Source organism: Solea senegalensis, linkage group LG1, assembly GCF_019176455.1.
Source record: "Solea senegalensis isolate Sse05_10M linkage group LG1, IFAPA_SoseM_1, whole genome shotgun sequence".
Taxonomy (NCBI): Eukaryota; Metazoa; Chordata; class Actinopteri; order Pleuronectiformes; family Soleidae; genus Solea; species Solea senegalensis.
In genome coordinates this window covers 40,203,639-40,220,586 of record NC_058021.1, presented here as the reverse complement: position 1 = coordinate 40,220,586, position 16,948 = coordinate 40,203,639, and the positions used below count along the sequence as shown (strand labels likewise).

At 38.0% G+C, this 16,948-nt stretch overlaps 2 protein-coding genes across 7 annotated transcripts in view; both read left to right on the top strand.

Moving 5' to 3' along the window:
• Window positions 1-1,522: 1,522 nt before the first annotated feature.
• On the top strand, window positions 1,523-6,752 carry LOC122776895 (cAMP-responsive element modulator-like). 3 transcript variants are annotated; one of them, XM_044037667.1, is made up of 4 exons: window positions 1,523-1,615; window positions 1,918-2,034; window positions 5,385-5,532; window positions 6,095-6,752. In XM_044037667.1, the coding sequence occupies exons 1-4, from the start codon at window positions 1,576-1,578 to the stop codon at window positions 6,237-6,239; spliced, it is 450 nt and encodes a 149-aa protein (XP_043893602.1). In that variant the 5' UTR covers window positions 1,523-1,575; the 3' UTR covers window positions 6,240-6,752. The 3 variants fall into 3 exon arrangements, with proteins under 3 accessions (XP_043893602.1, XP_043893619.1, XP_043893611.1); XM_044037684.1 differs by lacking the exons at window positions 1,523-1,615; window positions 1,918-2,034 and adding exons at window positions 2,938-3,045; window positions 3,120-3,252; XM_044037676.1 differs by lacking the exons at window positions 1,523-1,615; window positions 1,918-2,034 and adding an exon at window positions 2,938-3,252.
• A 5,351-nt stretch (window positions 6,753-12,103) lies between these two features.
• ccny (cyclin Y) overlaps window positions 12,104-16,948 on the top strand; it is a 35,330-nt gene continuing 30,485 nt past the window's right edge. For all 4 annotated transcript variants that reach the window (XM_044031091.1, XM_044031074.1, XM_044031082.1 and 1 more), the window contains exon 1: window positions 12,104-12,775. In XM_044031091.1, the coding sequence (XP_043887026.1) occupies window positions 12,622-12,775 (154 nt within the window). In that variant the 5' untranslated portion in view covers window positions 12,104-12,621. The remainder of the gene's footprint in view (window positions 12,776-16,948) is intronic.

Genomic DNA, 16,948 nt, shown 5'->3' with positions numbered 1-16,948 from the left:
TTTACAAAGGCGCTCAATGAACTAACCGTCTCCTATCGAGTTAGATTGCTAACGAGCAGGTAAGTGTTTTTTTATTTAATTCAATCACTTGCAGAAATATCAAACTTCATCGTCATCTGTGATGTGTTTTGTTTTCCAAATCACTTGAACAGCCAAAATAATTAAAAATTGACACAATATTCAATGTTACTACTATCATCATTACAAACAGGATCTGAGACAGTTGCCTTGAACAGACATAAATCCACAGTTTGTTGAAATCAGATCCTCTTGTTTGTGGATGTCCCTGAATGTTCCATTATATTTCACAATCCATGAACTGATGTTTTATGCTTTCATTAAACATTTTGTGAAATATTTTGTACAGAGTATGTTTTGTTTAACAAAAAAAAGAAATCTTTTTTCAGGTGGCAATATTGACAACTTACCGTGGATGGTTGAGCACACTGACTCTGCATTATCACAAGATGATCCAGTTTATTCCAATGTATCCAATGACGTATTCTACTTCTTCTATAAGGTTTAACAGCACTCATGACAGTCTCGTCCTTCTTCTAATAATTCCTTAATCTCACACTCGCCCACCTACTACCACACATTTCAAAGTTACTGTCACCTCATATAGATATAATAAAGACATTACGCCTTTGAAGTTCCACATGAAGGGCCACCACCAAAAATGGCTCAGTCTTTTGATGTACAAGTTAAAAGGCCAAAATATGGGGAAGAAAAAAGTGAATAAAATCCATTAATATTAAGGAATGAGGATGACGAAAAAAACAATAAGGTGGAGAATGAACTTCGAACTGTGATTAAGAACGTCAAACTGTGGAAGGTAGTGTTACAGGTCCCCATGTACAGCCTGTCAGAAATTGGTTTTATTAATAGAAGAAAGGCCAAATATACACAACTATATAAAGTGGACAATCCTCTATAGTCCTTGCAAGTCTGGCTGTTACAATGAACCAGCCAAAGCCAGAGGGGCAACGTCAGTCCGTAATTACTGCACCTGTTGATCAGCAAAGCCACAGTAGGCAATGTAAGTATGTATAAAACATTATTGCTAGGACAGATATAGATCTTATATCATGTGATGTGATCAAATTCAAAGGAGAAAACACTGATTTTTCATTACATACATTTGTGCTGCTTACTGGCTGTGGAAAATGTCTGGCCCAGCTAAATGTCTTGTTTTTGAAAATGTGGCCTGGCTGAGTTTGTAATTGAATAGCCCTGCTGAAGGAAATGACTCCTGAAATAATAGATATTGGCCACTAGAGTGCAGACAAACACCATAAAAGACTTATGACAGACTATGTGTAATGTCATAAGCAATTGACCAATCTCATACAGGGTTTTCAACAATGTATCCATTGGTAAAAAATTCTAATCCAAAAATTTCAGCACCCAGGACCATAGAGTAGACTATGTGTAATTAGTATAAACTAAGCACAGTATATATATATATATATATATATTTTATGTTGACTTTGCTTATTTCTTTTTTTCTTAAATACACTTTTTACCCTCCCAGTTGGGCTCCAACAGTTTGTCCCTGAGGGAGCTGGGGTATATATGACTATACCCAACCAACAAGTACCACAGCCTCCACCAGGTACCTTTCAGTATGATATAATGTATGCACAGATTGCCAGATAACATGCTTTTTCCATATGTGTTTACCCAGAAAATCCAGTTCCAGCAAAGTGCTTAACAGTTTTTGCATACAGGAGTTAATCCCTTATTTTTCTGTGTATGCTGTGAATGTCCACTTAGTGTTCAAATGAATCTCCTTTAAATGAATAGAGCTTGTGATGCCCATGACCAAGGTCATGATAATAATTTATAGCATAAAAAATGCCTGACCTCTTATTATACACCATTTCCCTCACCTATGATGTTGGATTTTCTTTCCAGGTGGTCATTTTCAACCCCTGCCTGGGCAGGCATGGAACTGGTTGCCGCCAACACCGCAGTCAACACTAAATGTCCCTGTTTACATTGGAGACACAAGGGTCGGTCCACAAATGAATGGTAAGCCAACACTGTTGAGTAATAACTGTTTCTAAATAGTGATTAATGGAAGAAAAGAAATATGAAAAGGCCACTTTTTTAGTGTTTGTTATATCATCTCCATAAACATCAGATTAGATTATTCAGTGACATGAAGCTAAATTGAGTGTGTAAGTTGATCTAAATCACCTTGTCCTACAGTAGATGCATCAGGATTGATTTATTGATTTCATTCTGTGCATTCACTTCACATCACTTAATATAATCTCCTTATTAAAATGTTGGACAAATCACATAAAAACAATTAAAATAATTAATGTAATTAATGAGTATATTACTTGACAGTATTTTTACTTAAAAGTGATATGTGATATATTTTATTCGGTTTAACAACCAGTATGGAAAGTAGGATCATGATAAAAAAAAAAGAACATGATAATAAATTCACCGGTTCCGTTTTCGTAGTTTTTAATTGTAACCGAGTATTTTACAGTTTATTATTGCTTATTACATCCCCTTAGATAAAGACTTAAATATGTCCTCCAACACTGTTTCACACAAACTACTCGCTCAAATGGTTGAGACATTGTGCTGGATTACACCAAAATATGTCATAAAGTTCTTTTAAAGGTGCAGTTTGTACAATTTAAATGAATGTAGTTTAATTGGACAGATTTTTTCAGTGTGTAATTGATTGCATGAATTGTTGTTTTTCATTACGCCAGAATTTATTTATATGTATTTATAACTGAAGACTACATGGTAAATGGTCTGTATTTATATAGCACTTTTATAGATTTGATGGTCACTTAAAGCTGCTTTATGCTACAGTTTTGCCGTTCACACCTATTCACAAACACATTCATGCACATACAGCAATGATGATGTGAGGGATATTCAGCTGCAACACGCAACTTCACCGATAAAGGCATATCCATTTTCGTTAAGCAGCATCCTTCACTGTTGTGCTCCAGCTTGGCTGAGGAACATTCCTCCCCAAAGACAAACATCAGAGCCTCTGACTCATAAGCTGTGAGTGAATAAATCATAGAGTTGACATCAGGAGGCCAGTGATGTCATGCTGATGTCAGTGCCTCCAATTGTAGATTATATACACAGCCTCGCTGTTGGCTCTGGCAACAATTCAGTCAGAGAGGAGACTCTGAAGGAGACACTGTCTCTGGGAAAAACATTGGAGTAGACACAGAATGGCTGTAACTGCGGATGAGACAGAAGCAGGTATGTTTGCTTTTCTGGATCTTCTGGGTAATATAAACATTCTTATTCTGTTAAAAATATGTGTCGTGATCAGGTTGTGATCATTAATTAGTGTGGATAGATTCTTGCACTTCACGGCTTGTTTGATTTAAATTATACTGATAAATGTGACTTTTAAGACACAAGTTATGTATGTTTTTCAGTTTTTTCATCCAAGCAACAGCTCCTCAATGTAACACGTGGAGATGGCTCCTCTAAAAAAAAAGAAAATAGCAAAGGATCAGTTTTTACCCTCTTTCTCTGTGAAATGCTTCAGTGCTCTGCCCACTCAGGGCACATTGTAGCAGTGGCTGACGTCACTTGCTTGCCCTGGAACAGGCTCCAAGCAACGACATGTAACTGTGTATGAGCGAATGTGCAATAGGTTGACGTCAGTGGCTGAACACACTGGGTTCATGTGCAGTCCCTTTATGTGTTTTCCAGCATTCACAGAATTACTCACCAGGGTAGTTGAGTGTGGGGGTGCAATGATTTTTCACTGGCACTGAACAAACTGTGAACAAAGGAGAAGTAGATAAAGAGATTTGGATTTGAACGTCTCTGACTGAATTTTCATATCAAAACATGTTGCTGATTTAGTTTGAGAGAACTGTTTGTGCTCTGATGAAATAAATAAACGTTATTCTTGTTATTACTATCTATTTATTTATTTAACATACTGTACCCTCATTTGAGACGCTGTATTTTACAGCACAGCTTGCAAATTCAGTAGTTGAAAAATAATATATAATCATTTATTAAATGTTTTTTTTAGTGCTTTTAAAAGTTGCTCAAAGGCTCCAGGTTGTAAAATGTGTGTAAAATGTAAAAGTATTTATACTTGTTTTAATAAGTGTTCAATTATTGTAATGATTGTACTACGGAGGCAGCGATTTTGGACCGCCATCATTTTACAATAGCCCACAATGGACAAACAAAGTATGTTTGGAGTTTGGATGCTAACTAAAGGCTACGTGGTTTCACACACATACGCACACACACTTTGGCACACTAACTAATACTAAAACTCAAAAGATACTAAACAGTTTTCTCCATCAGGTCAGGAGATGATGTCATGAAATGACATAACACATGGAAAAGTACTTTTTTAGAGGTTTACTCTAGGTCAATAACACATGACCTAAAGCTTGTCATGATTCATGATCATATGGTAGGAACGTCATCCTCATGACATCGCTATGAAGTCAGAAAATGACATGACACTGTGGTGGGAAGCATTAATTTTTTGCAAAAGTGAAATAATGACATCATGATGACATGTGTCACTTCCAGCTGCGCCTCCTGTCTTTTAGACAGTGCCACTGTCTCCAAGCCATACATCATAGCTAGACCTTCTCTTTTCACTTTAGCTGCTATCCTTCAATCACACACACTCTCACTCTCTGTCCATTGCTTTGCATGGTTGACCCCAGGTATGTAAACTCATCCACTTACTCTACGTCTATTCCTTGCATCTTCACCGTACCACCTGTCTCGCTGTCATTCTCACACAGGTATCTGTCTTGCTTCTGCTAACCTTAATTGTTCTTCTCGCCAGTGCATGCTTCCACCTCTCCACGCTCTATTCCACCTCATCCCCTACTCTCATTACAGATTACATTGTCATCTGCACACATCATGTGCATTTATAATCAAACCCGAGTCATCCATTTCTTTAAAAAGCACCGGCAGTTATGAGTTCTACAGCACCTCCGATGGAAAAAAAACGTGCCCCGGATGCTGCATCTGCTTCACATTTTGAGGCGGAAACTTACAATCCTTTCTGGTTGGCAAAGGCCACCGTAGTTCCCTGATGCTCTTGGAAAAGGTAGTCCTCTGTTATAATTTGCAGTCTCACCATTTGATGTAAATAAGGCCTAAGTTTGCAATTCTACAAGTGCCACCTTGGTATTCATTCATACTAACGGACCTTTGCAGACATGCAGATGTATTATTTCACACTTACTTCTGTCACCTGGTAGTGCAAATAACTATTTTGGAACTAACTCATTCAGAAGTTGGGGAAAGACTTACACGCACACACACACAGAGTGTTTGTTTACAGCTTTACAACTCAGTCCTGTTATCTAACTTCTTGTTATGTGTCTCTCCAGCTCCTGGAGGGGACTTCACTGCCTACCAGCTTCAAAAACCCAGCTCCAGTCTTCCACAGGGAGTGGCTGGTAATGCCATCGCACATAGCTCCAAGAAATCCACAGTGGATGATGTACAAAGGAGAGAATTTCGCTTGATGAAAAACAGGTAGAGGGGACCGCTCGCACTACTACCCTTGACATGAGGTTGATGAGAACAGCAGACATTGATATTTGTTAGATTATAGTGTATACTGTATGTTGTTTGAGAACATTGTCTCTTTTACTTTGGTTTTTCCAAAATACGATACCTGTCAGCCCTTGGGGATTTTATATCCTAAGGTATAATACTCTAAAAACACCTTGACAAATACCAAATGCCACAGAATGATAATAATTTCATGTCATAATAAAATCCACAAGCCTGTCATTACCCAGCTGCAAAATTCTAATCCATCCAGAACCTTAAACTGCTCATTCTTGGGTCCCCTGCTCATTATCTGATCTTCAGCTTATGTTTGGAGTAAAGGCTGCGTTGGCAGACTTGATCAGCTATTTTCGTGCTTGTCAGGCACATTGTATCACTACTTGTTTGCATGTACATCATGTTTTTCCTATACTGAGTCATTACCCCTTTGGTTCATGACATGATTTTCTACTGTGTGTTATTTTACTTGTAGAAAACCACAATGTTAAATGCCTTTTTTCATGCGTACTGTTGTTTTTTCTAGGATGGCCGCCCGGGAGTGTCGACGGAAAAAGAGAGAACATCTCAAATACCTGGAAGATCGTTTGGTGGTGCTAGAAAATCAAAACAAGACTCTGATTGAGGAGCTCAGAGTCTTAAAAGACATGTGTCAGCAAAAAGCGGAATAAATAACTTCACAGCTACAGTAAAGCATGACAGCGAGATTTCAACATATGGTTGGAATATGAACTTAGAATCATGCCTGTCACAAGACTCTGCCGACTCATCTGAGTAGTGAAAGTGTGATGTCACTACCTGAAAACAAGTTTCACAATTTCACACTGGAGCTTTAACTCTGTTTCTTTTGTTTCTGTTTTAAATGAAACACTCCTGAATGAATTTAGAAATGCATGCATGACATATTTATACATTACATATTTCGATTTTACTTCTATTCTAACTTTCTTATTGAATGTTTTCCACTGTTGTCTCTTTGTTACCACAATGTATTTGTAGATTGTTAATCTCAATAAAGTCCTTGCTTATCTGTATTTGTTGTTTTCCCACATGTGAGTTAATCAGGGACCAAACGGGGATGTGATGACTAGTTTTTTGTGAAGCAATTCAAAACAAGTTTTGTTCTGAATCTGAGCCGGGGAGAGAAATGGAAGAAATATAACACAATTCTATCTCAAAATCAACTGACTTCCTTTTCTCTGTTCTACTCTTAACTGTATTTGTCTTAAATGATTTATTGTGTCCAATGAGAAACTGTCTTAATTATCTGTTTATTACATAGGAGTAACCACCCAGTTGAACCTGAACCTTTTCCATTAGAGTGCTAATAGGGTTTTTAAATTATGTTTAAGTAATGTTGGTATTTCCCAAGTTTGGAAAAAAATGTGTATAGAAATTCAGTGCAGGATACTGAAAATTAGTTCAAATGAGCTCTTAAAGTGTTTTTTCTGCAAATTGTACAATAATATGCACACAAAAAATCACTGCTATTAAGTGCAGAACTATTGATTAAATTCATCAAAAATTCATTTTTTCAATCTTTATTCCACCAGGAAGTCCCCAGAGTGAAATCTCTGTCCAAAGCAACTCACAATTCACAGTTCAGTAAAACAGCCATCTTGAGGCCCTCTCTGCCACTTTGATTTAAATCATCCGTCTTTAAAAAAACCAAAAAAACTAGTATTTCATGACTCAAGTTAAGTCATTTCTGTACCGTGTAGTTAAAAAATACCATGTCAAAACATTAACACTGGTGTTGTAGGATCCAACACCTTTACAATCACGTATGGGAAACAGGAAGATACCATCTAGTTGGAAGAAACGGCGTCACAGACCAATAGCACTGACTTCTAATTTAGGGAAGATGGGAAGATTGGTGACAGAACGGCTAACATTACTCATGAAAAGTAGAGGAATCATGGGTTCAGGGAGGGGGAACCATGGACCCTGTTATATGCTTAGACAATAGCCTGCCAGAACTTTACTGGAAGAAGAAAGTATAACTTTTTAAATGTCTCTGATGTTTAAATGGAACTCACAGATGATGAAAGGAGTCTAATGTCACATATCAGCTAACTGGACACTCTAAATTGACTGTAGGTGTAAATGTGTAATTGAACAGTTGGTGGTTTCTGTGTGTTGGCCCAGTGATGGATTGGCGATCTGTCCTTTTGTCCTATGTCAGCAGGGATTGGCTCCAGCTCCAATGCGACCCTCATATGGAGAAGTCAGGTCCTCCTTTTTGTGAACAACTTAAACGTTTACGACCAGCGTAGTTTTACAGAATACTTTTTTTTGTATGATATATAGTTTTTAATGATACAAAGGGATATCTCTGGCATACACAATAAAAGTTTATACCACAACATGTATTCATGATGAAGCATGTCAGTCTTCAAAGAGCTGCACTGTTTTTTAGATGAAAGAAAAAATCCTCCTCAAAGACAAACATCATAGCTCACTTGGTTGTTGGCTGTGGCAACAACTCAGTCAGAGAGGAGACTCTGAACCGCTTGGAAAACGCTGTGGTAAACACAGCATGGCTGTAACTGGGGATGAGACAGAAACAGGTTTGTTCGCTGTTATCTATTCAAAAGAGCAAAGGGCCACTTTAAGTATTTGTAATAATAATACCATATTTAAAAAACATAGCATAGGTTAAGTTGTCACAATCAGATATTGGAAAGAAGGATATTTTTGCAAAGGGTTATGACATACATGACATAAAGCTTATGATGCTTGGTAGTAACAACATCTGCCTAACATCCCCATGAAGTCATATGATGACTTCCCTCCATAGTTCAAAGTTCTTCATCACAGTTCAACGTGAACTAAACTTACTTTGGTCATCATGTAATAGAAATGACATCATGATGACGAGTTAACATGGCTTCTTTTATGTATGTATACACACAGGAAAATGTGTTGATTTTTTGAAAAGCACTGACATTTTTCAAAAGAAAAGTGGTTACTAAAAAACTGGTTACTAAAGCCTGGCTTGTTATGTGTCTTGCCAGCTCCTGAGGATGACCAGCGACAAAATCCCAGCTCCAGCATTCCACATGGGGTGGGCGACAATAACGTCCCTCACTGCTCAATAGCCATATCAGAACTACGAAAGAGAAAAGTTTGCTCGATAAAGAAAAGGTAGCAGTTGATTTTGGCTATATTCGATTCAGTATATAATGTTTGAGAATATAATGTGGGGTTTTAGAAAATACCTTGAGGATTTAATATTAAATTTTTTCTATTTAATATTCTGCCCTGTCTATGGTATAATAGCCTAAAAACGCCTTGGCCAGTAGATGATGATAATCACATGTCATAATAAGATCCACACACCTGTCATCACTCAGCTGCATCATTCTAATCCATCCAGAGCCTTAAACTGCTCATGTTCGCTGCACATTATCTGATCTACAGCTTATATGTTCGGAGTAAAGGCTGCGTTGGCAGACTTGATTGGCTATTTTCGTACTTACTTCGTAAACAACATTGTATCACTATTTGTGTTTGCAATTTATTGAGCTCTTATTGTTTCATTTTTTCCAGGTTCTGTTATTCTGTTATTGTGCTTGTAGAAAAGCGCCATGCTGATGCTTACTGTCATTGTTGCTTCCCAGGATTTTTGTACAGACATGTCAACGAATAAAGAAGGAATATGTGAAAAAGTTGGAACAACGCATCGCCATACTAAGACATCAAAACAGGATTCTCACTAAGGAGCTCAGAGCCTTGAGAAAAAAGCAGAAAGATGAGAAAAATAACACAATGGATACAGTAAAGTGTGACAACAAGATGGCAAGGAATGGTTGGAATATGGACCTAGAGACATCCTTTTAGAAGGCTTTGCAAACTCACCCGGGGAGTAGTGAAAGTGTGATGTCACTGCCCGCCTCTTCAGCGGAAAAAGCCAAAATGAATCCACAAGTTTCACAATTAAACATTAACTCTGTTTCTTTTGTTCAGTTTTAAATGAAACACACCTGCATGTGTTTAGAGATGTATACATTTAAATGTTATTTATTTTGATTTTACTTGATTTTTTTCCACTGCTCTCTCTTTGTTACCACAATTATTATGAAGAAGAAATATATTTGCCTCAATAAATAATGTTTTCCCATGTGTGAGTATACCTTAAATTAAGACAAAAAAAAAAATGCCTTGATTTTTTTGTAATGCAAGTCAAAACAAAGTGAGTCCATTTGTTCTTAATCTGAGCCAGAGAGACAAAAGAAAGAAAGATAATAAAGCAAGTATGTGTGTTGATTGCTTGGCGTGTCGCTGACAAAGCAAAGTAATCTTTCCTGGCAGAAGGCTGTGTGCAAGTTCCCTGCTCTGTCGCTCTCAAGCTGTTTTCTGGGAGGAAAACAAAGACAAAGGGAAATAATCCAACACCATGGAGCCTTGCCCAAGAACCTGTTTTGAAACCTTATTCCTGTAATTCTCCGATTCACCATTTTTTTTGGCCGTAGACTCAACAGTTCATGAAAAGTGTCACCGTTCCATCTGTGGTGATTGATGTAAGTATTATTATAACCTTTATTTAACCAGGAATAAAAGCTCATTGAGATTAAAAATGTCTTTTGCAATAGTGTCCTGGCCAAGATGGGCAGCAGTACAGGTTATGGCATTGATGCAACTACTCAAGCAAATAAACAACTTAAAATATACATAAACTACTTAACAAATACAGAGTGTGATATAAAATCACATACTCGGCAAATTATTCAATAAATTAGAGTACATTTAGGAAAAACATCAACATACAGCCAAATGTTTCTGCCTCTAATTCATTTAAAAACATTTTAAACCAGATGTTTCAGTTTCAGACAATCGTGTAGTTTGCGTTACAGTTTATAAAAGGCTTGTAAATATAGTGACAGCTGAATCTAAACGTTTTGTGTTGAAACTCAGGGTATTAGGATTAGCTGCCCCTCCGGTGATTTATGCAAAAACAACTTTCAGATCTCAAAATGCAGCATCTACAAATCAGTAGCAGTCAATATGGGAGAGTTTCTTATTATTAAATGCAATATATTAATATTACCAGCAGGCTGTGCTGTAACACTTTACCAGAGCTCAGAGTACATGTGTAATCATGCAAAAAGGCCATGTGTTCTCATTCTTCATTCAGGTACCATCATCAGTGTAAGTCCTCTGTGTCTGCACATCAGTTTCTTACACTTCAAGGAATCTTTTGAAGTGATTAGGCCATTCCTCAGGACTCCACTTTGTTTACGTTTAGACCATACCTTTGTGTATTTGTCAAACATCAGGCGAGTTCAAATAATTAAGTGGCAAACACAAATGTGGGTGAGACGGAAATGACAGATGTCCACAGGTCCTAAACAGAGACATTGCTCCAGCTGTATTAGCAGTGATAACCCACTAATTAAAGCAACAAAAAAGTTATTATAATACCTGTATATAAAATTAGAAATACATAGCAACAAATCATTAATGGGACTCAGGAAACCACTTGAATCATTGACTGATTTCCTTCTCTCTATTCCACTTTTAACTATATTCGTCTTGAATGATTTATTGTGTCCCATGAGATGGTCATAATTGTCCGTTTATTACACAGGAGTAACCACCCACTTGAACCGGAACCTTTTCCATTACAGTGCTGAAAGGGTTTTAAAGGTACGTTTAAGTACTGTCGGAATTATTGAGATTTCAGGCTGCATGCATGTATAATCATAGATATATGTATGATAATTCTTTTCCCCACTTAAGCGCAGGACAGCAGAGAAAATCCCAGCTCATTTTAGCAAATGTTCTCTTAATGTTTCAATTTGCAAAGAATCACTGCTATTATGTAAATAGCTGCCAATTGGTTACATTACATTACATGTCATTTAGTAGACGCTTTTATCCAAAGCGACTTACAATGGAATTGAGTACAATCAGCCAGGGGTGGAATCGAACTTGCGACCATGATGTCTTTCGCACACAGGGTAGGGTCTTAAACACTGAGCCACTCCACTGGTTGATTGATTCATTGATTAATTCTTTAGTGTCATGCACAAAAAATGCCAAATCCCATTGTGGGTAATAAGAGACCAAAAAAGTACAGTTGCAGCAAATTCAGTTTAAAATTATCAAAAAAGTTACAGCCCAAGTAATTAAAAAAATATTCTGCTTATTCCCCAGGCCTTACAATAAGCACCTTCTAAATTGTGCACAAAGATAATAATAATAATTATAATAAAATTAACGTTAATTCAATTGTTTAACCTTTATTTTAACAAAAAGTCCCTTGAGTGAAATATCGTATTCTCTTCAGGAGAAAATAACACTAAAATACATTTAAAATAGAAACCCCCATCAACAGTCAAACATAAAAGGAGAGTCCAAAAAACTGCAGTTTATTCACATATTTAACATGTTTAACATGTTTATAGTTCCGTGAGATTAAGTAAGATAGTATGTGACAAAATCATCATCTTTCAAAACAAACAAACAAACAAATCACTATCAAGTCTATATCACGTAGGTACAAAAAAATCCGACTTTACGGAATGTACGTGAAAGCAGCACGGCAGCGGATGTAGCAGCAGTAGCAGCAGTCTCCAGTACATGGCAACCATGTAGTGCTGGGGGCGAAATTATCTTCTTCTGACCAACTGAAACAACATGTCCTCATATTCACTCACGTCGCTGTGAAGTTAGTGTGAGACAAATAATGTGTTGATGAGAAAAAGACGAGTCTCACGGGAATAGCAAGGCGAGGGAGTCGTCGGTGCAACCGAAAGCCTGTGATATAGACACTTCTCTCTGTCCTCGCTTAGACATTTCAGAGGGGACGGTGGACTACTCTTCATTTATTAGCTTAACTTACAATTTTATCAGCGTAAGAAATGACTTCAGCGCAGCGGAATTTACACAGGCGGACGGGCATGTAACGCTAAGGGACACCGGGGCCAGTTAGTAGTTTTGCACCAGGTCTGTGTCCGCGTTACCGCCCCGTTTTTTCCTCTCTCGTAGCAGCGCAGCCACAGGGCTCAAGGTAGACGACATTAACCACCACAATCGCCCGCTGACACCATGGGGAATACAACCTCCTGCTGCGTGTCGTCGAGCCCCAAGCACCGGAGGAATACCCACTCCAGACTGGAGACCTACCGACCCGAGCCCGAGCTGAGCCGCGAAGACACGGGCTGCAACCTGCAGCACATCAGCGACAGAGAAAATTTAGATGGTAAGAAGAATGTCATATTAAAACACCGTAATATTAGAACATACGCTTAGCAACATCATTATTATTATTATTACAACAACACAGCATAAGAATGATCATGTTTTATCGCCCATTTTATCATGACGGATGTGGGCTTTTTAATAAAAACCAATGCAGATTTTTTATTTATGAAGTCTTTGAGTTTGCTCATTTTATGTCAAATGGCCTCCCAACATTGCAGGAAAGCACTTTATCCTTGACTTCTTGGTGTTTGCTGCTTTTCTGTTATGTTTTTGTAGTGTCTTCTAATACAGTTAGATGTTTAGTACACTTAAAGCCATGCTAAAATAGTTATGGATAGTCATGTATGTCTTATTTTGTAGCCTCTGCAGAATTAGGCTGCAGCATTAACAGCCAAAGGGAACTTGCAACATCTGTGTAAAGGACCCACCCATCCATTGTACCAGTAGCTACAGTGCTGTAAGCTTCCTCTTTTAGTTGGACATTCAGCACGTTTGAAATCAGTATGGGTCTGTAATTAACAGGAGTCCCCACTATTAAACATCTCTATTGAAGTCAGCCATTTGCTGCAGGTCTCTCCTCTAAGAAAGATGGTGACATGAATATTTCAAGGTTCACTGTGTCCCTCCATCCATCCATTCTGTCACAGGCATCCAGGTTGGCGCTGTCTCGACCAAAAGCTTTGCTCAAACCCTCTGTGGTTTCATTTGTCTCTGTTAACTTGATGGGGTATAAATGAGGTGTTGTTATGGAGACATGACTTGATGGCTTGACCTCAAGGTTTTGCGTCATCTTCACAGTGTGTGAAAGTGTGTGTAAGTGAGGCTGGGACAGCGTCTTGAAGGGTGTCAGTAGATTTGTGTTCCGCTGGGAGGGGATGTGATAATGACGGGTAGTGTTTATGGCAAGGTGCAACACATTTTAACACATTTTCTCATTGTGACATTCACTGCACATTTTAGTTGAAAACATCTGCAATTTATCAGATATACTGTGTAGTTTTAACACACAACGCTTCTGCTCAATGGTCCTCTGTGTATGTAATTGTGTGTCATTGACAAAAAATGTAGGAAACCCAGTCATTAGTAAGGAAATGGGAAGAGGAGAGGAAAGGAAATTACTCCAACATGCCACCACTAACAGGAAATTACCAGTAATGCTTGTGTAAATGTGTGGTTATTTGAAAACATGACACATGACAGGACCCAGTCCTTACGCTTAAGCTGTTGGAGAAAACTCAATTCAGGCTTTGGTGCATCACTCTTGACTTGGCAACACATTGTCTCAGTACTCACAATGGGTCAAGAACATGTGGATACAGATAGCATGGTGCCTGCCAAAAAACAGGTCCAAATTCCATTTGGGCTTAGGTGTTTTTTACTTTCTCTGACATGGCAGCTTTTTCCCCCCAAAGCTGTATTGCTCAGTCTAAACGATGTGCTTCGAAAAAAGGGGCCAGTCAACCTCACTGTACTCCTCCCTGTGAGGATTGGGCTACCTGGAGTGAGTAATTGGGAGAGCTTGAGGGTCTGAACTGTGAGCGGGCAACGTAATGAGTCTAGCGGTGAGTTAACCAGTATAATCTTTTAAGAGTTTATGTTTAATCCTTTGTTACCTGTTGTGATATAACATATAGTACATAGGATACAAACGCTACAGCGCTGTGCTTGTGGTTGGATTTGTGAGGATTGAATCAGGTGAATGATAGACTTTCCTCTCTTGGTTGTGCTTAAACAAAGGGAAGTTTTGGTTGCTTGTTGCCATTATTTGATTCTTTAATAATTTGCGGCAGTAACATTTACTGTATGTATAAGTTACATAAGTTTGGTGAGAAACACTGTTTATTTTCGCACATCAATGAAACGAAAATTAATCTTGAACAGTTCGGATAATCAATCAGTACTGTGTGTGAGTGTTTGCTGGGTCTAGGGGAAATTTATTGATTACTAAATGAATTAATTGGTCATTGATTTGAGTGCTTTTGTCAATAAAAACAAAGCTTCATAAATTGGAATATTTGTTTTTCTCTATTGCGTTTGAGGGCAAAACAAGATATTTGAGGGCATTGCAGTCCTAGCTGGGTCCATGTTCACACATGTGAAGAAATGCTTTTGTTTTGCTTCTGAATAAATGAGTTGAACAGTTCACTCATCCAAGGAAAAATATTCAAAGCACTTATGTGGTGTGTGTCTCAAAGTTTGCAGAATATAAAAATCATTTGTGCAACAAGCAGTGCATGTAAATATACAGTAATACTAGAACAAGAGGATCTTATAGAAGAGTTCCCTTTTGTCTTGTGAATAGAGGAGAGTTTAACCAACAAATGGTAACACAAAGCCTAAGATTGTGTTTGTTACACACTTGAGGAAAAGAGAGCGCAAGAACAAGCTTTTTTGTGTTTATCCGACATAGTTGTTTACACAAGTCTTTAGGTAATGCCCCTTTGACCCAGTCACTGGACCTGTAATGACATTCCACAGCCTGATGAGTCCAGTGCATATCCTGTAGAGTAACACAGCTTGGCCCTAAAAGAAAGTGTGATGTTACTGAAGGCCAGTACACCCAACCCAGGAGCAGGTGTAATCTTGAGTACACATGTTTTTCTTGCCTCTATGGCCTATCTGGGCCTGCATATCATATATATATATAAGTCATGTGTTGTGTGTTGAGCTGCAACAGTTTGAAGCAATTCATTGAGTACTTGGTTGGTCCACAGAATGTCAGAAAATGTTGAGAAATTGGTGTTTTGGTGCGTATTTTGTTTACAAAATTTGTTCTAATAATTTCTTTTTATGTGGAGTAAATAAAATGTCACATTTAAGAAGCTGAAAAATAAGAGACTATCCTAAATATTAGACAATACATTTTAGTTATCCATTAATCGTTGCAGCCTTATTTGTGTTTGATTTGGTTTTACATTTACTAATAGTATGGCTCTGTTTGCATAGAGTGCATGAATGCTTCATCTTGTCTTATGTGTTGCAGGTGTGGACACATGTGGTGATTAAAAAACACCCCCCCCCCAAAAACAAAATCAGCCATGTGAACCACTGACGTGATGATGACACGCATGCACGCTTTGGTGCATGCAAAAACAAAATAAATACTCTCCATGCACAAGTGCTCATTAAAACAGTCTCTTTCCAAGTTAAAGATCTTTCAAGTGGCCCATTTTACAAATCAGCAGTATAATCTGATTAGTGTTTCCTTTATCTCAGGATACACTCCCCTGTGTTTTGATCATAATTCATCCCTCTTCCGACAGCTTATTTGTCTCCATTTATTCCTACTTGTGTTCAACCTTTGAAGAACTGGACAGTGCACAAGAGAGGCGAAGAAGCAAGTGCAGGCAGGGTGGTGTGGGTGGAGACGAGTGTCAGGGGTGATTATGTGGCAGAAGGACAGCAGCAAAAGTGAAAGGGAAAGTCTGCAAGACGGTAGTGAGACCTGCTGTGGTGTATGGCTTAGAGACAGTGGCACTGTCTAAAAAAACAGGAGGCAAAGCTGGAGGTGGCAGAGCTGAAGATGCTGAGATTATCTTTGAGAGTGACAGGACTAAAAATGAGCATGTACTAGGGACAGCTCAGGTTGAAAGGTTTGGAGATAATGTGAAAGAGGCAAGGTTGAGATGGTTTGGTCACATGCAGAGGAGGGATAGTGATTATTTAGGACAAAGGATGTTGAAGATGGAGCTGCCAGATAGGAGGAAAAGAGGAAGACCACAGAGAAGGATCATGGATGTTGTGAGGGATGACATGAGGACAGTTGGTGTAACAGAAAAATGTCAAAATATTACTTCCATGTACTTAATTTGATTTGAAAGTCAGTTGACTACAGATTATGCACATATTTAAATATATTTTTTTATAGACTTATAGACTTTTATAGACTTAACCAATTACACTTTATTAGGATGTTCCTTTGCTTGAGGAATACAATACAGGTTGTTGGCTGCTGCAGATGAACTGACTGACCTAAAGGTTAGTAATGTTTTATGGCTGCTATCAACTCAAATGTTATGTAATTAAATGCCAGGTGAAGGAAGTCACTTATAAAAGACTTATGCTGCTGTTCAACTTGTTTATGTGGTCACTGAGCAGATTCTTTCCACTCTAAATTGATTTAATATGAAACATGCTTTGGTAGTTACACTGAAAAATAAGTCAGTTAATG

What these genes read in the sequence shown, in the direction of transcription:
- LOC122776895 (XM_044037667.1), top strand. Translation starts at nt 1,576, where the DNA reads ATGACTATACCCAACCAACAAGTACCACAGCCTCCACCAG. An exon ending in GGTCGGTCCACAAATGAATG is followed by an intron (nt 2,035 to 5,384) that starts GTAAGCCAACAC and finishes GTGTCTCTCCAG; the next exon opens with CTCCTGGAGGGGACTTCACT. An exon ending in TTTCGCTTGATGAAAAACAG is followed by an intron (nt 5,533 to 6,094) that starts GTAGAGGGGACC and finishes TGTTTTTTCTAG; the next exon opens with GATGGCCGCCCGGGAGTGTC.